The sequence below is a fragment of the Canis lupus genome, chromosome 1 (genome assembly GCF_003254725.2).
Source record: "Canis lupus dingo isolate Sandy chromosome 1, ASM325472v2, whole genome shotgun sequence".
Taxonomy (NCBI): domain Eukaryota; kingdom Metazoa; phylum Chordata; class Mammalia; order Carnivora; family Canidae; genus Canis; species Canis lupus.
In genome coordinates this window covers 83,329,982-83,355,973 of record NC_064243.1, presented here as the reverse complement: position 1 = coordinate 83,355,973, position 25,992 = coordinate 83,329,982, and the positions used below count along the sequence as shown (strand labels likewise).

At 38.2% G+C, this 25,992-nt stretch overlaps 1 protein-coding gene and 1 long non-coding RNA gene across 5 annotated transcripts in view; one reads left to right on the top strand and one right to left on the bottom strand.

Moving 5' to 3' along the window:
• Positions 1-23,207, top strand: part of LOC112644710 (uncharacterized) — a 32,228-nt gene extending 9,021 nt beyond the window's left edge. The window contains exon 2 of the long non-coding RNA XR_007401051.1: positions 17,329-23,207. This is a non-coding gene — a long non-coding RNA (uncharacterized LOC112644710). The remainder of the gene's footprint in view (positions 1-17,328) is intronic.
• Positions 5,384-25,992, bottom strand: part of CARNMT1 (carnosine N-methyltransferase 1) — a 41,342-nt gene continuing 20,733 nt past the window's right edge. For all 4 annotated transcript variants that reach the window (XM_025423288.3, XM_025423290.3, XM_025423291.3 and 1 more), the window contains 5 exons: positions 20,750-20,890; positions 19,646-19,824; positions 16,734-16,847; positions 8,728-8,831; positions 5,384-8,042 (listed from right to left, as the gene is read on the bottom strand). In XM_025423288.3, the coding sequence (XP_025279073.1) occupies positions 7,941-8,042; positions 8,728-8,831; positions 16,734-16,847; positions 19,646-19,824; positions 20,750-20,890 (640 nt within the window). In that variant the 3' untranslated portion in view covers positions 5,384-7,940. The remainder of the gene's footprint in view (positions 8,043-8,727; positions 8,832-16,733; positions 16,848-19,645; positions 19,825-20,749; positions 20,891-25,992) is intronic.

The following is a 25,992-nucleotide window of genomic DNA, read 5'->3' as shown; positions in this document are numbered from 1 at the left end:
TGTGCAACAATGCTGTGAAAAACCCTCTGGCATTGTGTCCTCTACTCTAAGCACAAGGTAACAAGTTACTGCTAGCAGAAGTTGAAGCCCATGATGCACTGTAGATAAAATGCAAGCCCAACTCAACTTTTAAAAATATTTTCCCATCTTACATACTGTACAGTTTATTTTTTAAAAAAGATTTATTCATTCATGAGAGACAGAGGGAGAGACAAGATATAGGCAGAAGGAGAAGCACGCACCCTGCGGGGAGCCCAATGCAGGAATTGATCCTGGGACTCTATCCCAGGACCCCAGAATCATGCCTGAGCTGAAGGCAGACACTCAACCGCTGAGCCACCCAGGTGTCCCCCAGCTCAATTTCTTGCAAGATGACTCAGCATCCCAGGCATATATTTATACCCAGGCATAAATACTATATTGTTTATCTCTGTTTGCTTGTTGTTTTTCTACACAACAGATAGAATTCAATACTTAAAGACTCAGGGAAAAAGCAATAGGAGAAAGCAAACAAAAACATCAAGAGATGAAGCAATTAACAGAAGTAGACTCCAGTGAACAGGATATTGGGATTATCAATCTTTTATCAATCAAATTCCTGTAATATATTAAAGGATATGGTGGAAAAGTTGAGCAACATGCATTGATGCACAGGGAATTTTAGCAGAGTTGGAAATTAAATTATAAAGATAAATGGAAATGCTTGAAATTAAAAAGCATAACAGATGAAAATTCTTAACCAGCTCATTATTAGAATGGACACAGATGAGGAATGATTCAAGGAACTTGAAGATAAGGAAACAGGAAAATTAAAATAGTAAAATAAATAAAAAGCAACCTCCAAACAGAGCATCCAGGAATCATGGACAATAACAAGCCATCTAATGTACATTCAATAGAAGTCCTAGAAAGATAGAATAGGGCAGAAGGAATATTTGAAGAGATAAGATTTTTCTGAAGTAATAACATCAGCCACAGTTACAGCAAAAAGGATAACCAAACACATGCGTAGACATGTCATAGTCAAACTACTGAAAACTGAAGAGAGACTACTTGAAAGCAGCCAGTTTAAAAAGAAAAACATTCAGAGAGACAAAAGTAAGGATTATAGCAGAGTACTCATCTAAATAATGGTGACATCTTTAATGAATAAAAGTCAACCCAGAATTTTGTATTCAGCAAGTCTTTTACAAAATAAAATTTAAGATAAAGGATTTGTCAGACAAAATCTAAGAGAATGCATTGCTAGCAGACCAGATACGAGAAATGTTAAGGGAAGTTCTTAAGGTGCAGGCTTGCTACCAGATGGAAACTTGGATGCACACAAAGAAATGATAAGTGTTTTGTCATAAATTACACCAAAACTCAGCGGCTTAAATGAACAAACCTGACCCATTTTCTGTCTGTGGGTCAGGAATTCAACATCAGCTCAGACTTAAAGGGTCTGACTAGGGTTGCTCATGTGGTTGCGGTCAAGATGTTGGCTGGGGCTTCATCAGCGGGCTTGCCTGGAGCTGGGGGACCCACTTCCAAGCTCATTGTACACGTATAACTGTTTCTTCATCACATGGGATTCTCCAGTTAGGTGAATGCCCTCATGACATGTCTTTTTTGTCTCTCTTAATTTAAGTGACTTGAGAGAAAAATGGAAGGTACAATGACTTTTATGACCTGCAAAAAATTTTACATTCTTGGCAATTGTGGGTTACCAGATCAGTTTGGAATAGTGGAAGTCTCAGACACAGGGGATGTTTGCACTCACAAGATTTGGTTTTTCTCATGGCTTTCCACTGGGTGCTCAAGAGAAAGACTTGGAGCAGATCAGGAGGCTGGAAGTCCTCCTGGCTTAAAGTATTACATACAGTATAGCTGCTGCTGATGGGGGCTGGTGTAAATCACACGTTTCTACCTCCATCTATGTATTAGAAGTGAGTCACTACAGCCCACACCTTAAGAGGGAGAAGAATGAAACTATAGCAAAGGGAGAAATTTGTGGAGATATTTTAGAAACACCACACACCAGAAACTATAAAACACAAAAAATATATTTTTATTGCTTTAAAAGAATTCAGTTATAGCAAAAATAGTAACAATGTTTTCTGGGGTTTATTATGCATATTAAAGTAAAATGTGTGACAATAGCATGAATGATGTGAGAAAGGAATTGGAATATATTGTAAGAAGTTGAATTCTTACAGCTAAATAGTGCCCTCAACTGAGATTAATGTCAGCAATGAGGAATCTGCTATTCAATATAGAGCTTTGGGTGATCTGAAAATAGAAGTCCATTTGGTAGAAGTGAGTGTAGTTGGCCACTGGAAAGTGAGGAAAAAGCCTTGCCTATTAGTGCACAGTCTTGCCACCACTAAACATGGCTGGCAGTGAAGTTGGGGCTCTGGGTGCCAGAGTGGCCAAAGCTAGAAGACTGTGGGCCGGAGAGCACAATGGCATGTGCATGAGCAGAAAGTAAAGGGCCCTGGGGGCTGGGCACTCACTGGATGCTGCAAGCACGGGGAGGAAGTGGCAGCAGTGCTCAGGCACATAAACTCAGGAGCCAGAGGTCAATGGAGAAAATTGGGTTAGCTTCCTACCACTTCCTCCCACTGTCTCAACGGACCAGCCTGCCCTGCCTCCCAGCTGGGGTCACTTGGTCTGTTGTGGCTGTGGTGTGGCTCCTGATGTACTTGTTAAACTTCTTGGTCTATGATCCTATAGAGGAAAAAGACAAGAATTCAAATGATAGTTTTGGACAGCGCTCACAGTGGGAAGGAAGCGGAAATTTTTAGGGGCTCACCTGAGCCAGGAGAGCTGATTTGCCAAGTGTTGGGATAGCAGGTTGATATAAGGAGCCAAAATGAAAATAACAGGTGCAACCTCTGATCACTTAAACAGTAAAAGCAAGAGGCTCTACTGGACAAACCATAGGTTCCTCCCTGCTCCACTGTCTCCTATGGACCACAGACCACCACCACCCCAGTCAAGGGGCAGGTGGATCTGCAGACATCATGGTGGATTTCCAGAAAAACTCCTGCAGGCTTGTAGACCTGGGGGGATGGGGTGAAAGAGGAGGAGGGCCTGCATGGGAAAAGCACCAAGTCAAGGTGCAGAAATGTGCCTTCATGCTAACCCCTCTCCTTCCTCTAAGCAGGTCTCAGCAGAGGCGCCTGAGGAAGGCTTCCCCCAGAGCCTCTGATAAAGCGGCTCTGAATGGAGGCACAGGGCTAGGACTGAAGCTATGACCAAGAGCCTGAGCCCTTGATTATAAGTCCCACTAGAGACTGCAGCACCTTAGCTATGCAGCAGGTCTGGTACAGGGAGGCCAGCTTTGTTCCATGAGCCAGCCAGGTAAAGCCTTTGTAATTACCTATGTTTAGGCCTGGGGAAAAAAAAAAAAAAATCACAGTTTTTATTTTTTTATTTACCAAGGAGTCAGACACCTCGAAAATAACCTCTCACTGAGGCGCTTTGGGCCAATTCAAAACATGTACAATGGATCTGACATATTATTTGCCTGCACTTTTCCTTCCAGTAAGTCACATTCAAGGACTACTGCATGGACTGTCCCTTCCTGGGCGGGCCAGCAGAAATGGTATTGAACTCCAGGAGGGAGAAACCACAGCTTCAAAGACTTAATGGCTGGCTGCCTAAATTCTCACAGGCCACACAGCCAGGTACTTGACAGTAGGATCAACTGCCTGACAATCACCAAAGACACCTTTGTACAAAACAGGGAAACTATTAATCTGTGACTGTGCTTTTGAGACTGAATGCCTCTTTGGTTTGACATTCTCCTTTGGAGGCGGGTCAGTTTGAACTTGATGAGTAAAGCAGCGACAAGGACCCAACAAGCCTTCCAAGTCAAATAGCATATTCAGGAATGTAGCTGGCCTGGCCCTAGGCAGCTTTTTGGTGCTACGAGAAAATGGCAGCTATTCCTTTAGGGGTAAACTTCATGCCCCAGTTTACCACCTACAGCAAAGCCGCTGGTTTAATGGGGGCTCTGGACTCACATTCTCTGAATTCCTGGGCCTAGATCCCTGGTTCTTTAAGTTGAAACCTAGGAGCGCCCAAGGGGTTGCAGTTGTTCAGTATCATACATTTTTACTAACTTTGGATTGTTGCCAATGACCTGTCTGGTATGCCAGCTGAAAACCTACTGACTGGCAGACTAAAGATACCTTTTTCTGAGCATTACACTTACATAAATTGCTCAACCTAATAAGGAAATGAATATTAAAATTAGATACTTTTTCCTATTATATGGACAGAAATGACAAGTTTAGCAAAATCCAGTATTGGCCAGAGAATAGATGCAGAGTTACTCCAAAACAGTGTGGCGTGTAAATTGTTCATTTTTTTGAAAGGCAACTTGAATGAAAATGCACACACACACTGGCTGAATGATTCTACTTCTATGTATCTATTGAAGAGAAATAATCAAACATATAAGAGGCAGATGCTAGCATGTTTCTAAAAGTGAGTGGCCCCTCCATTAAGTTTTGCTTGTGCCTTCTCTCCCACTACCTACTATTTCATTTCTTTACAATTCCCACCAAACTTTAAATATGCAAGAATCCATCCATACATACTTGTCATCTTTGATTTTTCCCCCCAGGATTCCACTGAATTTTTTTTTTTTAACCATAACATTAAAACTAAGGTCCTGTTACTAATCTTCATCTTTTTTTTTTTTATCACTATACAGCAGTCAACATAGATGGAAATTACATTGTCTACTCAGGTGCTTTCACATAATATTGCACATAATAGCACATGACCTCATAAAACCCTTTGAAACAGGTGGTATCAATCCTCTTACAGATGAGGAAACACACTTACAACCATCTTGCCTGAGATCAAATAGTTCAGGAAAACAAACCCAGAGTAAGTAGCAAGTCCAGTAGTTTGTGCTACTAATGGCTGGTCCTGGAACTCTCTTGTACTGGTTTCCTTTTATTTCCTATTATTTTTCAATTATTTGACAAAACCAAAGATCAAGATTAATTAGTGTAAGACCTGACATACTCAAAAGACCAAGTACTCTTATTGACTTTCTAGAAGCATATAAGAATAGGCTCGTGTAAGGATTTAAAAGTATGTGTTCATTGAATTAAAATCCCCACATCCAGGCAGCCCCAGTGGCGCAGCGGTTGGGCGCCGCCTGCAGCCCGGGGTGTGATCCTCAGGACCAGGGATCGAGTCCCATGTCAGGCTCCCTGCATGGAGCCTGCTTCTCACTTTGCCTGTATCTTTGCCTCTTCCTCTCTCTCTGTGTGTGTCTCTATGAATAAATAAATAAAATCTTTTAAAAAATAAAAAATAAAATAAAATTCCCACATCCACTGTTACTACTACTTAGATGGAAACAACCAAGCAAATACTGTTTCATAGCAATTGGCAGACTTTAATATTCAAGAAAAATTAAGTCCATCATACACATTAAAAATATAGGAAATTTCATGCAGACATGAAGCTTCCAATTCAGCCTTTGTGGCAACTTTTAGAATGAGAATTACATATAAATACAGTACATTTTACAGTTCCCAAACTTCATAATTTTATACTGTGATTTAGACAGCTTCTCTTTATATTTTACATTTCCCGTCTTGCTCGCTTGATTAAAATACCCTAACCTGCACCGCTTCAGAATATGGAAAAGGGCGGGGGTGGGGGTTGGGGGGAAGCAGAAGCAAGAACAATGACCTATCTCCTCCTGCTTTATGAAAATGAATGAAAACATTTGTATATAGAGCTAATATAAGGAAAAAGAACAAAAAACTTTAAGGCTTACATACTTTAGTAGCTAGGACTACACATAATATAAAAAATCCTCCAGTGACACTTCTATTATTGATTGATACCACAATTTTCAAGTTCAGAATATATTAACTACAAAAGCAAAAAGAAAAAAAGTGATGCAAATTTGTGTAGAACATTTGAAAAACAGTAGTCATGATATGAGAAATTAAAAACAAATGAAGTGGCCAATTTCAGTATTAACTAAAATGTAAGGTATAATTTAGAAATATAAGTAACATTATTAAAGAATAAAACCTGATAGCCAAAATTTTAAGTAATAAAGCCAACTCCCTGCTATCAACGTATTTTTGCCTTTATGAGAAAAACAATATCATTTGTTATGATACAAGTAAAAAAGTGAATACTAGTCAGTGAATAAAAAGCCTTTCTACATGACTCAAAAATAGCATGCATTCCTTTCCTTTCAATGAATTTTTTAAATACTTAGGATCCTTTTAAGCTTTTTTTTTCTTAAAAACAAATTTTGGGTTTTCTCCCCCTCCCCACCAATTAATTTCAAATTCGTTCACGTGGGAGTTAATGAGAATTCTAACTGAACACTATGGGGGTGGGGGATACACAAAAAAGAAATAGATTTTTGTTTGTTTTTGTAACTCAAAACACTACAAATTTAGCCAATTCAGATAATCTTCATGGAGACCTTTAACTGCATAACAGGAGCAAAGGCCACAAGAGCTCCCTTACACAGCAAAGCTCCTACTAGTAAGAAGCCAAATTGCGCAGACTCCCCCAACATAACTGACAAAAAAGGCCTAAAGATTCACAAGTAAGTCTTCCTATTAGAACAGGACATTAATCCTATAGCACATTATTGAGATTAAGTTTATATAATTAATTCAAATTGCCACAGAGGTCATTTAATGCCATCATAATCACCTGTGAAAATATCCAACAAGAATACTTCCTTTTCCCAAGAAAAGGTTAAAACATTAAATTAGTCATCTCTGCTTTCCAAGCTACTGGAAACAAAATAATAAACATAAAAAAATACAAAGGAAAACTCCCTCCAATAGAAAAAAAATCTGCTAGAGGTAGAAATTTAAAGCAGCATATACTGTTTTAACTCCAGCTATCAGGGAACAAAATTGGTGTTAATCTGAAATTACATCAATGGCTGCTGCTTACAATATTGAAGACACAGACCATGGGCAGTAATTCATCCCTGAATTTCATATTCAAAATTTCCCCACGGTTAATACCATCATGACAGGTTAATGAAAAAAAAGTGCTTGCTTTTGTGATCCAGGTAATTTAAAGAAAAGACATTATTGTAAACATTCACTGACAGACTGTATTCACTTCTAGTTTAAAATCATACATTTCAAATGGGCAGATCTTATTCTTATTTCCCCATTTTCCGAGAAGTACCTTGAATAAAGGCTTTTTGTGCCTCACCTAAAAGTGTTGAGATCTCATACATTTCAGAGTGATTCATGATGAGTATGCTTTCAAATAATGTTCAGTTTAGTGTACCCCAAAGACTAATTTTTCAGTTACTTGAATGCTTGAATGCATTTGACTGGCCTGTGATCTTATTAAATTTAGCATTTCATAAAAATGAAATGTCTGATGCTTCTCTAAGTTCAGCTGAGCTAGAAAAGAAAATAATTTGAATGATAAAAGGATAGACACACATGTATGGATTGCTTAGGTCCAGAGCAAACAAAAGTCCCAATTCCAGATGCTGAATGTGAGAGGATCCTCAGACTCTTCTAAAAATAACATGTGCAATGCACACAAAACAGATATTTTTGGGGACTTCAATACTAGTAGTCATTAGAATGGCAGACTTGCAATAGACAGCTTCGTGAAGACCACTGGAGATAAAAGTTTAGTTTTTTTCTACTGAAAGACAATTCTGGGCTTCAAGGAAAAAGTATACTTGAAGACATTTCCTCCATTTTTACTTTTGTAGTACAAATATGCATGGCATAGTATATTTCTGAAAAAGCGATAGACATATTAAGAAAATAGATGCTATTTCTAAATTTTGTTAGGAATAAGAAGGCACCACTGATTTGAGGTTGTGTCCTGTCATCGGGATATAGTTGATTTTGAGTTGTTTATTTCAGCATTTGCTCTTATCAAACTTTTTTTCCTGCTGATACTGCTTGAGAACGTTACTGTGGTTTACGGACCACAAACAAGACACATTCATAGTAGTATTTCATCATGGAGAGATCATTCACAGTATATGTTGACAAGACAGATTCTTTTTCCACCTGGAATGCAAACAATAATCATAATGATGATGATGACCATGATAACACAAATACTGAGTACCTGTGACAGATGCTATTTTAAACATACTTTTTACTAGTTCATTCATTACATACAAATATCCCCTTTAGATTGGCATTATTAGTAATCCCACTTTACAAAGAACAGATTGCTCATGGTCACATCACTAATAAGAGCTCTACATGACTCTGATATATTGCTTCTCTTCATATTTAAAAACAAATATGTTTATTTTTCAAATGAATGGAATGGTTCTAAATAAACACAACTAAAACACAAGTCAAAATATCATAAAACCTTATAATCACATGATTAAAAAAATGAGCACTACAGAAACACCTGCAGGAATACAGTGGACAATATCATTGCCCTTCCACCTCCGTCCACTCTTCCAGAAGCCAGTCTACTTATAACTATCAGTCTGCAAGGGCTGATCTTGTGATAATTGTAAGCTACCATGTACCAAAAGGTGATTGATTACACCAGGGATTGCAGTTTTCCATTTACATACACATTCTGCCAAATCCTAATAATTCAAAAAGCTAAGTATTATTTCTACTTTATGGATGAGAACAAAGAGGTGAAGTCAGGAACTGTCATATTATTACTATTCCTGTTTAAGAGCACTGGAAGTTAGAATGTGGCAGTACTTCATTCCATCCTTACCTCTACCTGGAATCCATACTGCAGAACGACATTTTTTATATCTTCATAGCTCAATTCTATGGAAAGTTCATTTGCCAAATTTTCAAAGTGGTACAGCAGAGGACCTACGGTTTAAAGATATTATGAATGAATTACTTAAATATAAACTTGCACTAGTTGCTGTGTTAGAACTCCAAGTTGAATTATAAGATGTGTCGTAGATGAAACAAACATAAAAAGGAAAAGAGCAGAACCTTTACATCTGCCAAGGGCATGTGTCCAGACCCCTGAAACTCTGGCCCAGTAAGCCCAGCACTTCACCCCACATTCGAGTGCTGGGCTTACACTTATGGGGGCTGAGACCCTCTGGTATACCAGGATTGCAATGTGATTCTCCACACCGTGAGCCTTACACCTGTAATTCTTAAGTTACTGAAGGAGCAAGTGGATCAGAGGATGTGAAGTCCTTAAGTTCCAGAGGTATACTGTAATTATAATTCCTTAAATAAATGCACAACTGCAGCTACAAACTGGCTATCAAGGGCCCTCAAGCTAGCCTAGGTCTAGAGAGTGTGTAGGGATAGTGGAAGTTATAGGCAAGGCTTGCTGAAAGGAAGAGGTGACACCAGAGCTCGCTTTTTAAGTGCACAGCTCATATCCCAGCTCTAACAGTTACTAACTGTGCCATTGGACAAGTCACTAGCTCTGCTCCATATAATTTGACTTTAATCCGAGGTAACATCCAATACACCTAGCATATAGAAGGCATTAGGTAAACGAGAGCAATCACAACTGTTTAAAATGATACTCCCCCTTTACTATGATTTCATTCCATATATCCAAGGTACTACCTACCATCTGACTCAAACCAAAGTCTCCAATCTTTCAATCTCTCACATTTTGCCTCCATCATCAGCCTCATCCAGGCAACCCAATCATTCAACAGTTATGCTCCAGTACTAATCTAAACAATCTTTTCTTTACCTTTCATTGGGTTAACTATACCTAACTCACCATCCTTACCCCTCATACAATGTGCTAATCACAGGAAATAAGAGTAACAACAGGACAGCTTTTCTTCCCAAAAGGCTAATCTCTCTGTGGAACATACTAAGAGTTAAAACGTTTTTCTTCCTTTCCTCTTTTTTACCCAACATAAACTACTAGAAAAAAATGGCTATGAATATATGTTAGTACTCTTTTCAGAAGACAACAATGGCTTACCATCAAACTATTCTGTCAAGCTTAACTTCCTGTTAGTTTTATTAGTACTAGTAAAAACGATAACTACCATTTATTGAGCACCTGCTGTGTTAGACCATCGCAAAGCCTTTGAAGCCTTTTTATAAACATGCAGAGCCTCATAGCAGTTTGTCCAGGAGCTCTAAAGTATATGATGCTCCTGCTCCATTACTTTAAGAGCTTCCAGCAATATTGTCTTATTATGTCTAAATAAAAACTCCAATGATTCTTACATAGTCCGGTCATACTGTACCTCTACTCATGTTGTATTCCACCTAGAAAGCTCCAACTCTCTAACTCAAGCTTTAGCCATGCTCCAAAACCTTGCTGAAATCAAGTTTTAATATAATCCATCCAAATTTCCAGCCCTACTGCTCACCCTCTTAATATACCCTAGTTTAAAAATTCATTAAATGAAAAAAAAATTCATTAAATGTACCATTTGCATGGCTCCCTGATTATTTTTCATGTAATCTGCATTTTTTTAAACTAGAATTACAAGCTACATGAGTAAAGGATCACATGTTCAGTTTCTTGTGAGTCCACAATAATGCCCAGCATAGCAGTGAATGTACAGTTAAGCATCTGTAAATTTTACCACCCAAAGATAACCTGTATTACAGTTGTGTATTTTTTATAGTCTATTACAGATACTTCGACAAATACTCTGTGCATATTTCACTTCTACAAGTGTAATTAATCTAACATTTCTATATACCATTCTATATTAAAAAAGAACCAGGAACCCGTGGGGAAAAAATGGCTGATCTGAGGGCCTAGCAGAGAAAGTACAAGAAGAGCCGGGTCCACCTGATTATGCCAGAAAGGAGGTGTTCAAACACGACAGAGATATATCAGACAGACACAGGAGAAGGGGGCCCCACTTGCTAAATCTGGGACAAGTAAATTTAAACCATTTATATCCTTAAGGCTCTAAAATTCCAGTTAAGAGACAGTGATTGTTAGATTGGAAAACAAAATATAACTATGCTGTTGATAAGACAGATCTAAAACAAAGATACAGAAAAGATTTAAGATACAGGAAAAGATACCTTACACATTAACTAGGAAAAAGCTTGTGGTAGCTATACGAAACTGCCCACTTAAAGAAACATGGCATGCAACTGTTCAAAACAAAAGAGCTGGCACTCAAACCTCAGCAAAAAGTTGAATAGGCTGAGTAGGGATGTATCGAGGGTGCAGGAATGCAGGTTGGGTAGGAGGACAGTCACTGCTGGCTCATTTTTCAAGCAGACTGATAAATTTTCTTTCCCATTCACTTTATCCACTAAATTAAACTTTGGTCTTTACCTGAGCATGGACTAGAACGGGCCCAAGGTAGGCATCTTGGTTACTTGGTCACATGAGGTTCGACTTGTTGATTTATACATAAATCTTCAATGTCTATCTTTCCTATACAGTCACTCTTATTCCAGGATTATTCCAAGTCCATCACATAGCCAGTCATCGTCCAGGGTTATTGCAGGTCAACCGGCTCTATTCTCATTGGTTTTTTTTTTTTTTTTTTGTAAAACTTATCCAGCTACCCCATCTGAAAAACTTGTTACATTGTGTTGTTCCCTGATGAACAGGGAGGGTTCCCTCCTTGCCATTGTCATTGTTTTAGACCCTTTTTCTATTTTTACAACTATAACAAGGTCTCGGTGTGAGATAATGTGTCACTTATCTACCTTTTATACAAAACCTCTCATGTTTCAAAAAATATTCAGCTTTAAAATACTTTAAAATTTGACAGGACTCATTATACTTTATAAGAATCTCCTTTGGGACTTGTGAGATAATAGAAAAAATACATACTGGTCTCTGGCACAAAGTTCCTGAAATCCTTCTAACTTCCTAAGTGGTAAGAACACTAGGAGCAGCACCTTTTATTCAGATATTATGCCTCTGACTCTGGCCCCTGACACAGGGATCCTGAAACTCATAATTTCCTGGGTGACAGGAGCATCTTTTGTTCTAATGAGACAACTGTAAGTGGGCTTCTGGGTGGCTACTGGACAAGGGCTCATCACCAAAAAGACCAAGCGGTGATTAGAAGCTTGGAATTTTCAGCCCTGCACCACAATTCTCTTGAGAAGGGAGAAGGGCTTAAAAATTGAATGACTGGTAATGCCTACATGATGAAGCCTCCATCAAATCCCCAAAGCATGGAGTTCAGAGAGCTACTGGGATGGTGGATATGTGGCGGTGCTGGGACAGTGGCAACCCCTGGACAGAGAGCATGGAAGTTCCACATCCCTTCCCAGATACTCTGCTCTACATATCTCTTCCATCTGGGTGTTCATCTGTATCCTTGAATAAAATGGTAAACCTAAGTGTTTCCCTAAGTTCTGTGAGCCACTCTAGCAATCAAACCCAAAGAGGGAGTTGTTAGAACTTCCAATCTGCAGCCTATAGACGTACAGCTGGTCAGAAGCACAGGTGACCATCTGTGACTAGTGTCTGAAGTAGAGGGGTGGGGGTTCTGTGAGACTGAACCCTTAATCTGTGGTATCTTACACTATCTCCAGCTAGACAGTATGGGAAGTGGTTAAACTACAGGGCACCCAGCTGGTGTCACAGAGAATTGCTTGTTGTGAAGGAAAAAAAGCCCACATTTGGTGACCAGATGTGTCAGAAGTGTGAGTGTTTTGTATGAGGAATAAAAGAGACACACAGGGAAGAACTGGGTGTTTCCCTACACAGGAAGGAAAAATCTGCAGGTCTTTCATTTTAGTACTTTAACCTGTTTATACTTCCAGATGAAATTAAGATTCCCTTTGCTAACTGCCTGCATCAGTGCACGAATATGTATACTCACACACAGATTTTAAAATAAATCACACATACATGTGTTTAAGGGTCACCATGAAAAACTGAAGAACAGGATACACAGGCACTCCTCTACACTTTGCCAAATCACAGCCTTTCCCAAAGGACACATGCAGATAGTTCCCTTAAAAAGCTCACTAGCTTTCCCTAACCTGAGGAATATTACAATACTTCAGACTGCCCTTAAAGAGGTTTCTAAATTAACAGTTATCCCAGTTGTGATTTCACAGAATGTAGACAATTATCTTCATGATAATTTAACTTCCAGTGTAGCTTTTCGGTATTCCATTATAGCTGGCAGAGACCATTCTCGTTCTTTAGGAGTATACTGACATGCCGGTCTTATGTCAGCACGGTTGGGGTGAAATCGTCCCCCAGGGGTTGATGCACTCTCAGTTTACAGATAAAATTATTTTTCCAGGCCCACAAGGCTAAGGTCAAAACCATGGTAATGTTAGAAATTTACCAACATAAATGCCACTTTGTCATCTACTGTGGCATCTTAACATTACTTGTTTCCACTTACAAATTTTGCAACAATGCACTCATACACAGAACAGTCACTCAAGAGCCACTGATTGCCAGGCTCTGTGGGAGGTAAACAGCATTAGCTGCTGGCCCCACTGAGCTCAGAGACTACCAGGAATAACAAACATATGGGTGGCAACAGTGTGTTGTGTTAAATGCTCACAGATTCTGTGAGAATATAAAAGAGGAATACAACAAATATTTACTGCAACCTGAAAGGATCACCTCAGCTGAGTGCTACGAGCACCTAGGAAAGAGCCAATGTGAGAACAGAGGCAACAGAGAAAGGACCTTCTAGGTCAGAGGACTGGCACCTGTAGTCGGGGCCAGGGTGGAAGAAAAAAAGACACAAGATTGCAAAGGGTACTATGCACAATCCTAAGAGTTTCGGTGATCCAGAAAGCCAGAATTTTATGTAGGGAACGTGATGGGAATAGATTCACGGGTTAGGAGGATCATGCTTGTGTAACATACAGAGGTTGATATAAAAGAGGCACGGAGGGCTGGAGACAACTTGAAGGTGGGGGTACCCTGATGAAACTACTGCAGTGATGCAGGCTTGAACTAAGGAACTAGCATGAGCTTGGAACAGTGGTTCTCAACGGGGGTGTTTCTGTCATAACTGGGGAGGGCCAGGGAAGAACCATTCACCCCCAGATGCCAATGGTGCCGCCTCTAAGAAACCCTGGGATAGGAAGAAATTCAAGACCTATTGAGAAGCTTTAGGAGACACATCTTGTGGACTGACTGGGTGCAGGTGGTGAGGAAGAAGAGGAATAAAGGAGGATATACAGTTTTCTGGTTGGGAGAATATGCTAAGATCAGAAAAGACAGGAGTTTTTCTTGGATTCTAAAGTATCCAAGTTGGTTTGGAATGTAACAAAGATATCTGGACCAGATACACAGATTGGGAAATGAAAGACTAGGTGGAGTCAGGGTAGGAATTACATGTGGTAAAGATGAGTGAGCAAAGGGCATGAAAAGTGAGAACATTCTTCTGAACAGATACCCAGAACATGCCAGGATTAAGGGAAAATTCACTATGAGATAATCATTATTCTTTACATTCTTCAGCTTACATATATAAAGAATTTTATTTGGAAAGTACTAACCTACTGAGTAATTATTTTTAAGGACCACGCTTCTCCATTATTCCAATGCTCAGGATTGTTTTGGAACTCTGTGGTATAAAGAACAGAAGCTCTCCTAATTGATCTCCCCTCTGACCTATGTAGTGTGGCCCAGCATGTCTGCTCTTATCAAACAGTGTGCTTATGGAGAGCAAATTTTATTTGTTCCAGGCAGTTATGATTCCTGTTACATAAGAAAATATTAATAAACCTATTAAAATAAAAGTTCAAACAGAAAAGTTGTTTCTGGTGACACCTGGGTGTCTCAGTGATTGAGTGTCTGCCTTTGGCTCAGATTGTGATCCCAGGGTCCCAGGATCAACTTCTGCATCAGGGTCTCCACAGGGAGCCTGCTTCTCCCTCTGCCTGTGTCTCTGTCTCTCTCTCATTCTCTCTGTCTTTCATGAATAAATAAATAGAATCTTAAAAAAAAAAAAAAAAAAAGGGAAACAAAAGCTGTTTCTGTGAAAGTTAACGCTTTGGAAATACAAGAAACCTTACCAAAATCAGTAACTGGGGTCAAAAATATTAGTCACATAATTTAACATAACCTGTTAATGCTATGTTATAAACTGACCCCAGCTACAGAACTAGCTGGTTAGACATTCAAGGGGTTGGCTCTGGGCTGTGAGCCTGCCTCTGCCATATATATAAAGTTCTAGGACCCCACTGTGAGTTACTTAAAGCAAGACTCCGATTCTTCAACTATAAAACAGTGGAAGTACCATTTCAACATAGGGTTGTTTTGAGATTAAATAAGGTTATTTGCTCACCCATGGTGGTAATACAGTTGACCTATGAACAACACAGGTTTGAACTGCACAGGGCCACTTCTCCACGTTTTATTTTGTTGATAAATGCAGCACAGTATTGCCAATGTATTTTCTCTTACGATTTTCTTAACATTCTTTATCTTACTTTACTGTAAAAATATAGTATATGATACATGCAATATACAAAATACGAGCCAACTGTTATCAGTAGGCTTCTGGCCAACAGCAGGCTACCAGTAGTTGTTTTGGGGAGTCAAATGTTACATGCAGATTTCTGATTGTGCAAGGGGTCAGCATCCCTAAGGCCCACATTGTTCAAGGCTCAACTGTATCACATTTCAATCTTTCCTTGGGAAATTTTCAAAGAAATTTATTTTAGAGAAGTGACTACTTTGAAAGAGGACCTAAGGTTTGGGATAACTGTTTCAAATTATGGTTACATTTTACAGCCACTCTCGTCTGTCCCATGAAATTCTTTTTTTTTTTTTTTTAAGATTTATTTATTTATTTATTTATTTATGCATTCATTCATTCATGAGAGACACAAAAAGAGAGAGAGAGGTAGAGACACAGGCAGAGGGAGAAGCAGGCTCCTCACAGGGAGCCCAATGTGGGACTCAATCCCAGACCCTGGGAACACAACCTGAGCTGAAGGCAAGTGCCCAACCGCTAAGCGACCATTCAGGCATCCCATGTCCCATGAAATTCTAAAGAGAAGTTTGGAAAGACCCACTTCTCTCTCTAGTCTTAGTCCTAATGGCAAAATCTGTGGTAAAGTCCAATCATTAAAAAAAGAGCACAAGGCAGAACAACAGAACTAGGCCAATCCTAAAGCCATGGACTCACATACAATGTGTTGTCCGTCCTCTTATGTAATGTAATAACCCAGATCCTGAAAATGTTTATATTCTAGCCATGATGTCTTTCTTAACATGGATTATACATCTCACTAGAAAAGTATATTTACCTTAATGTTATCATTAGTCTCCCTTTATTTTAGAAGAGGAGGGTAAAACTGGCAACTTCCTCTAGATCCTGGATAGGAATATTCATCACCTAGCAGTAGGATGCAGTAAAAAGGTTTCTGCATAAATGAAATGACTCTCTTCCTTAAACTAAGGTAGTCCTGAAAGTCACCATACCTAGTCTTTTCCCACTAAGCATATGTACTGAGGAGGAAGTTTCTATGGGAGAGGTAAGTGCTTTCTTTCAAATGTTTCATTATAGAAGGAAAAAAACACAACAGGTTGCAGTCTTGATGGAGGGGTGGGTGGTGGAAGATGAGAGAAGGATTACCATCAGATTAATTATGACTGCTATGAGAATGATCTACTAAGAACACACAATTCTTGGGGCTTCCACTGCTCTCAGAGGAACTACATACTAACAGGGATACAGTCTAAAGGAACTTACACAACATAACTATAACCTTCGTGAACATTTGATACTACAAAGTTATCAGAGAATAGCTGTAAGTACTCAGATTAACATATGAGATTCTAATAAACACCAAAGAACTTACCTAGATTTATCCAAATTCCACCTGGCTTGAGAATTTTCCATATCGTATCAATATAATCAATTACATTGTGAGCTGTGTCTATGAAGAAACAGGTAGCAATACAGTCCCAGGTATCTATTTGAGGAAAACCACATTACTACATTCATTATGTTATGCTGCCTTTTCTTTTAATTACTTCTACAAATGTACCAGCTACCTCTTACAGATTATGAATATTTCATTTAACTGGAGGAATACAGTAGCTAAACTCTTCCAATCAACACTGTAATTAGGATAACCAAACAATCATTTATGAGAGACTTCGCAATTCATGAAAGTTTTTACTGATAATTTGATAATTAACTTGGAAACCATTTTTGATAGCCTATGTAACTACGTATCTTTATCAAATGGTACTTGTAAGAGTTTTGTTTATAATCTACTCAATGTCTAGTCTTCCTTTCAAATAGGTTAAGATGAAGTAACAGTCATTTGAATTTTAAACTGTGATGTAATTGGTGTTAACCACTAATTCTGGCAAGTTACAAAAAAGGCTGTATGCACTTGTTGCCAAGCAAGAAACAAACGGCATAACAATATTTAAACTCTCCACCAGGACTTCGGATAGTCGCCAGTGGAACAGGGGGAGGAGGCAGTCAGAAGCAGAGCAAGGGATCCCAAGAGAGAACAGTGCCCCGTGGAGGCCATGCCCCAGCACACAGGCAGAGGCTGGAGTCCACAAATTTCAGGGCCATAAGGGCACTGATCCAACCAAGGATGACCTTCACCATCTGCTCTCTCAAGCCCTGCTACAGAACAAGGTCACCTATACTCACCCAAGTGATATTTCCCATTATGTCACCTCTCTTTCGAGAACTTGTTCTCTAACCTATCTCCAACCCCTAACATTTTCCATCTCTCTCTCTCTCTCTCTCTCTCTCTCTCTCTACCTTCAGAATACAGGTTATCCCAATGTCAGAGTTCAGGAAAAGATAAAGAAAAACTTGACTGTTGTGTCAAGTCCCTGCCCAGTCCCTCCAATGGCTTCCTACCTCTCTAATTGAAGTTGGCCTCAGCAACCCTCCCCAATCTCCTCTCCCACCACTGTGCCTGCTGCTCACTACAAAGTAGCCTCTTGCTTTTGCTTGAGCAGAATAAGCACCTTCCCCACCCAAATCCTTCTTCCCTCACCATTCCTTCTGTCTGCAACACTTCCCTCCAAATACCGAATGGTTTGCCTCTTCACTTTTTCAAGGTTCTCTGCTCAACATTTTTTTTAAAGACTTTTATTTATTTATTCATGTGAGACAGAGGGAAAGAGAAACAGGCAGAGACACAGGCAGAGGGAGAAGCAGGTACCACGCAGGGAGCCTGACACGGGACTCAATCCCGGGTCTCCAGGATCACGCCCTGGGCGGAAGGCGGCACTAAACTGCTGAGCCACCTGGGCTGCCCTCGACACTTTTTTTTAAAGATATTTTTATTTATTCATGAGAGATAGAGAGAGAGCGGCAGAGACACAGGCAGAGGGAGAAGCAGGACTCGATCCCAGGACCCCCAGGATCATGACCTGAGCCGAAGAAAAATGCTCAGCCACTGAGCCACCCAGGCATTCCTTTGCTCAACATTTTTAAAAAGTTCTGCTTAGGGATCCCTGGGTGGCGCAGCGGTTTGGCGCCTGCCTTTGCCCCAGGGCGCGATCCTGGAGACCCGGGATCGAATCCCACATCGGGCTCCCGGTGCATGTGTCTCCCTCTGCCTGTGTCTCTGCCTCTCTCTCTCTCTCTCTCTCTGTGACTATCATAAATAAATAAAAATTAAAAATAAAATAAAATAAAAGTTCTGCTTAGCCTTCCCTGATAACTCTATAAATACAACAGCCTCTTCCCAATCCCTCTGTGTCCCTATTACCCTGCCTTAGTATTCTTCCTCACAATATTAAATTTGTTCTTGCTCCCTGTCCTTACTGGAATACAAATTCCCGTGTACAGAACTTTGCTTTACTCACTGCTCTCTTTCTCGTGCCTAGAACATACCTGGGACTTTGCAGGGGCTGAAATAAGTATTTCTTGAATGAATGATCTTGCTGACCTCTCAGTATACTATTTTTCTTCTTCCTTTTACTGCCACTTCCCCACCCCCCACACCGAACCCTCTCTCCATTACCATCTCCCTTTCTCTAATGCTAGCTCAAACTTTGTTTGCCAAGGTGAAGTTCCAATTTCATGGCCTGATTATAAAGGTCTCCCACAATCTGGAACCAATCTCCCTTTCTAGGCATATCTTCTATTAAACTACCAAAGCAAGCTCTCTTTCCCTTCCAGTCATGCTGTCCCACCATCCCCGATTACCTCATTCATTCCTACCTTCGTAACTCTGCCTCCTCATTCCTTTTTTTTTTTTTTTTTTTAAAGATTTTATTTATTCATGATAGACAGTGAGAGAGAGAGAGAGAGAGAGAGGCAGAGACACAGGCAGAGGGAGATGCAGGCTCCATGCCGGGAGCCCGACGTGGGACTCGATCCGGAGACCCCAAGATCACGCCCTGGGCCAGAGGCAGGCGCTAAACCGCTGAGCCACCTAGGGATCCCTGCCTCCCCATTCTTGAAGTGACAGCCTTCTTTCTACAAAGTTTTCCTTCCCCACACGAATCTACTTTTATCTCTATCATATTCATTACTCACTGAATTTGTTTACATGTTGTCGTTTATTAATAGACCCAACAGATGCTATATTTCTTAATTGTGGGATCTTATACTTCTTCATATTTCCCATCATTACCTTAGACAAGATTTTGAAAATATCCTAACTTGTCACTGAAGTAAATCTTTTATTCTGCTATCAAAATGAATGATCAATACTTTGGCTTAGTATAAACTTAGCTCATTAAATTTAGAATAAAGAGAACTTATCAATGCTTGTTTTGGACTTACTGCATTCTGAGTAGATCTCCTGAAAATCTCCTGCAGTCATGGAAAAGTTAGAACCAGGAGGAAGACTGTGGGGGTCAACATCGGGGAAAGAGATGGGTCGAATCTGATCAGCTGACCTCCGGTTATTGCTAAACTGATGGATCCAGGGATAAAGCTTATATTTATTAATTTCAGAACATCTGCAAAATATGAGCACAAAATTCAGTGTTAACTAAAAGTTTTATCAAGAAAATCTACTTTAAATACTAAAACTTAATCTGATTGAAGATTTACTTATACTTAAAGTGTTACTACTACACCCCAACCAATCATCTGAAAATGCACATCTACATGCAGATGAGTAACCAATCGTGAATTAAAAAACAGGAAAAAAACAACTAAAGTAAATTCAGAGATCTAAGTGTGTTGTTCATTCACATTTAAAAAAATGTATTTCCAAACCTCAAACTCAAGTAAAAAACAGGCCAACCCTTCCTGAAAAAAGTGGTATGGATTTGCTATGCTACCCAACTATTCTAATTCCCTGTTTTAACTTCTCACCATTCCCTAACCCATCCTGGACAGCATATAATTTAAACAAAACAACTAGTTATGTTTTCCAATGCACCTCTTCTGGCTTTAAAAATAACAACTCTTTTCCACTATTTTCTAAAGGCCACAGAAATTCTGAGAGATGTTTCCAACTCAGTCATAGGAGCATATTTGGCCATTTTATAAGAATCTGATTAAAGGAAAAGTAACAATTGCTACACTGAACTCTTATTCTACTAAAGAAACAAAAGGGTGAAGAAGTTTAAGAAATAATGAGAAAATACTCCTTCCTGGATCATGCACAGTCTTGAAATTCTGCACAGGGAGCATTCCAGTTTCGTGGGATGTCCCATCATTTTCTAAAAAGTCACTTATCCATCCTGTTTCAGTGTTAAGAACTGATTAAAAGTGGTAATTTGTATAAGCAACTTGATTTTAATATAAGAAACACGTATGATACATAGCATCATTAAACACTATATATTTATCTTCAAATTCAGAATTGTTCAAAAATAGGTTAAGTCAATCTGATTCTGAGAAATCACTATTTCCAGCAAAAAGTAAATTAAATACCTGTTGAGTACAAAGTTGGAAGAAAAGAGCATAAAAAAACTCCATTCATTTCCTTGACAAGCATAACCTAGCATAGCTATTTCCCAGGCCAGTCTTCCTAGTCCAGCACCAGGTACCAGAATATTTACTTTAGAAGGATCCCTGAAATGAAATAAGGCAATTATGTCCAACCCCTCAAAGAAAGAAAGAAAGAAAGAAAGAAAAAAACAAAACACAAAATCCACATTAACAACTAAAAACTTAGATATTCAGTAAGAATAAGCTCACTCAAGACTGACTTCTTAAAATTGAGAGAAATACTTCTAAATATAAATGAAAAAATAAAGGTGTGAGGAATTATCATAAGTTCAAATATCATATGAGGGTTTACGCCCTAAATAAGACTTATGAAGACACTCATACTCCTAAAGTAGCTGTCACTTGTACAACTATCTCAAGAAAAATTATCCCAAAGGGATCCCAATACACAGAGATTGAACATAGTTATTTTATAAGACAGTGAAACAAAACATTATTTCTAAATTCTGTAACTAATACAATGGTTTGTGTGACTAAATAGATGAAAATATATGTAGATTTTAATGTTTTAGTTACATCTTTAAGGTCCTATATTTTTTAACTGGCAAAAGAATTTGGTGGGAGGGAAAATGAAGAATTGCCTTCTAACTGAGCATAAATAATGAAAAGTACATCACACCAAACAAGAGGCTCACAACAAGACTGCTCTTCACTTATTAGCATCACACGACAGTCACAAATTCCCTTCACTGTAAGATCCACCATCCATTTCCAAACAGCTAAAAACTTTAGCAAAGCAAGGGACTTTATCAGGAATTCCAGCCAATCAATATAACCCTAAGGAAATCAAAATGATATTCTTATAGAAAACTAAAGGCAAATGTGTATAATCAGCTGTCATCATGTCAATGAAAAAGATTTCAAGATTATCTGCATTCTCCAAATTTAGTTCCTAAGTCAAATCCAACTTCCAAATTATCCCCATGTAGAATCCTCTCTCTTTCCTATCTTTATACTATATGGTCTTTAAGTTTGGTGTGCTCTAAACTGCAGCAGGCCTTTTATTAGTGGCCCCTATAATGTAATCTCTGCATTTCCCACTCTGAAATGAAAAACAAACAAACACAACTGTCGGACTTTTGTGTGTGTGTGTGTTTTTAAATATTTTATTTATTTATTCATGAGAGAGAGAGAGAGTGAGTCAGAGACACAGGCAGTGGGAGAAGCAGGCTCCATGCAAGGAGCCTGATGCGGGACTCAATCCTGAAACCTCGGGATCATGCCCTGAGCCAAAGGCAGATGCCCAACCACCAAGCCACTCAGGCATCCCAGGCTTTTGAAAATTCAGTCTACGAATATAGTAACATGGGAACTTGTCCCGGGTCATCCAGTCTGAAATATATATGTATTTGTTTAAGAATTTTAACAAAGTCTATTTAGTTTAACTGTTGAATTTTATATATACAATAAAGCATAAATCAAAATTTGTTAAAAATGATTTCTGATAAATAGGCTTATTAGGATTAGGCAACATTCTTTAATACGTGATATAAGCAAACTGATGCCAAGCTGCCATTATAAGTTTTCACCAAAATAAAACAAAATGTTTTCTCATTTCAGATTACACACAATGTCTGTCTGCAAACACTTTAATTTTTAACTGATGTAACTGATTAAATTCCTAATGAAGAAAATGGGTAACATCCTCTCATGTGGTTTACCTGTATCAGTTATCTAACAAGCACAAAAGCATATACATATTTTCAGTATTAGAATTTGAAAAACTAAAAAAAAAAAAAAAAAAAAAAAAAAAAAAGAATTTGAAAAACTACTGGTCGCAGAACTCTATGCTACCCTTTGTATGACAGACCTACCACTGTGGCATCCCACCCAAGCTTCTCTCTCTTTTTCCACTCCCTATCAGACCCACCAAAACCCATACTCTCCCAGAATTACCTCTTTTCTTTTCTCAGTTCCCATCTGCCCAATCAAAACATGCATTTTTCCCAAGCAGCTGTTCTCACCTTAGATTAAGGGGGAAAAAAAAAAAAGGCAACATAATGCAACAAAAGTAACTGGACTTGAAAGTAAATTCATAGAAGAGTATTTAAATAGCAATATAAATAATCACTAATATTGTCTGGATGGCTGATGAGCTGAGAAAAACCTACCAAGAAGAAATTAGAAAACATGCTAACCCTAAGGGAAAGCTGTGTTAATAATAGAATTGACAGTTATTTTGTCAACTTATGGAAAGTAACTTTATGACCCCTAAGATCAAATTCTCCAAATCTAAACAGGCCCACAGAACTCTCTAACCCCACCTTGTGGCAGGAAGTGCTGTATAAAACTGCTACTAAAAGGTGTCCTCAAGCCAGGGAATGCAGACTGTATTAAGACCCTAGATTAAAAAAAAAAAAAAAAAAAAAAAAAAAAAAAAGGCCCTAGATTAAAAGTTCGCAAAGATTATGATAGATCAATCAATTATCTATAGTATGACAAAAGGATTTCTGTGGGCATACAAAAGGAGATACATTAAAACAAACACCAGAGAACTGAAAAAAAGATTTTAAAAATCAAGCAATGAATATGTATAAAACTAAAGCATTTTAAAAAGGAGTTCCTGCTATGACTCCATATCAACTCTAGGGCATTTCTATGAAGGTATTTCTGTGCAAAATAAGGGAAATAAAGTCTACATACGGACCATTAGGGTGATGTGACTTTATACTTGACTGAAACTTAGAAAACCAGGAATAGAGGCATTATAATATGGCACTCAATAATCAAATGGTGCTGCTAGCGATTCTAAGGGGAAATAAAGCATAATAGTTTACCTAGTTATTTAGGTCCAACTATGCAGAAGCAGTATATTTGTTACAAATGTGATACCCCTGATAACAGCAGGAAAAATTTCAACAGTTTATCCCATACAAGCAAAAATGAAGTGTGTGTACCTACACAGAATGTAAAGAAGCTGTGGATCCTGCTTGTACCATGTTTTGTGTTCCAACTATTACCCGCAGTAAATGTTCCTGAGAAGTCTCCTTTATCGGACACAGAATGATTTTTGTGTTGCAGTTGCAGATTAGCAAGTTCCAACACACAAAATACTTCTCTTGTGTCAATATGCTGACACTTAGCTGGCCTTTGGCATTTAGCAGTGTATACACTTTCAAGCACTAGAAGCATTCGGTTCTGTTTGAATCCCAGTTCTCTGTTCAATACAGTAAAAATCACTAACCACTTGTAGCTACTGAACACTTAAAATGTGGCTAGTCCAATGTGTTGCTAGTGTAAAACAGATGCCAGATTTCAGTATAAAAAAAGAATGTAAAATACCTCATTAATAATCTCACATACTGATTATATGCTGAAATATTTCTGATAAATTGTCTTATTAAAGTATATTGATTTTATCTGTGGCTTTTTATGTAGCTGCTAGAAAATTTAAAATAACATATATGGCCTGTGTTATATTTCTATTGACCAGTGCTGATCCACAGAGAGAAATAGTAAAAACATAATTTTGAGCAAAAGCCAATTGTGAAATGACACAACCCACTCTATGAACTTCCACAATATAAAGAATAAAATGTTTTGCTTAAAGGTATATAAACATGTAGTTATTATGGAAAAGCAAGATTAGAGTAACAACTTCATATTAGTTGTTACCTCTGGAAAGAGAGAAGAATATACTCAGTGTGGTTTACAGGGCATGGTTTCAACTGTATCTGCAATCTTTCTTTTAAAAAATATACCAAAAAATCCACACACAAACAAAACAAGACCCTGAAGTAACTATGGCAAAATTTCAAGGTTTAAGAGCTAGGTGTTGAAATATTTTTTATTCAAAGTAGAAAATTGGTTAAAACTTCCATTAGTGTCTGGTCCCTTCAAAAATATCCCAGTTTACCTCTTCATCCACTCTCAACAAAGAACTCCCATGTAGCAAACAGCTTCTCACCAATTCCAGAAAAACACTTTCTCACCTTAATCTTTAGAGCTATATACCCACAGAAACTCAGTTTAAATTATCGCCTTATCTCTGAAGCCGTTCCCAAATATCTCAGGCAAAGCTTGAACTCACTTCTCAGTAATTTCAGCACTTCATACCTCTGTTATAGTTATATACCAAGTTTTCTATGACCCACAGGCCTGTCACTTGTTTTTGTTTTACTGGAACATAGTCACGCACACAAATTGTCTATGGCTGCGTACCCCCTGAACAGTCTAAAATATATACTAGCTGTCCCTTTAAGTTGGCCATCCCTGATCAAATGGATCTTAAACACCTTTCCCATTTATATACAGTTTCCTTAACTCTTTTATGACTGAATAAATACTCCACTGCATGACTGTACCATTATGTATTAAAATCCACTAATTAAGAACATTTAGATTTTTTTCCCAATCTTTTGTTATTATAATGTTAAAGCCAATATCCTTGGCATAAATGATCTTCCAAATGCAAGAATCTGTAGAAAGCTTCACCAAAATTGAATTCCAGGAGTCAAAAGATATGTGTTTAAATTTTGTTAAATACTACCAAGTTGCCCTCCATAAGATTTTACTGATTTATTCTTCCTTCAGCAAGCTGTATGTCTCTCTACCCTTAGTAAGATATATAACTTTTAAACTTTGCAAAGTAATAGGTGAAAAATGTCATCTTAGTGTGGTTTTCACATTTGCATATTCTTATGAGATTGAGGTCTTGTATTTTTTTCTGTGAACTATTTACACATTTTTCTACTGGGTTATTAGTCTTGAATTGTTTTTCCACTGAATTATTATTACTCTAGATTTATAAGCACTTGAAATCCTGAACTTTAAGAGCTGGGATCTTGTTTGAAAGATCTGAAATAAATATTTGTCTTTGGTCTAAGAGAACTTTTAGGATGAGGGATAGACCTAAATTTTCAGTCTCCACTCTTGCATTATTTGGCAGTCTACGTTTCTTCCATTTTCTCTTTTTAAATGGTTTCTTTAGCTAAGAGAATCCTTTCATAAATTATGATTTATATAGTTTAATGTAAGTAGGAAAAAAACGCTTCTTTAAAGTTCACCATATATTTCCCTAATGACCAACTATATATATATATATATTTTTTTAATGACCAACTATATTAAAGAAATAATACATTCATCTAGTCAATAGTATATCTGTATCTCTTTGGAGTGAAATGCAAAGACAATAGATTTCTCCCACATGCAAAGTATCACTT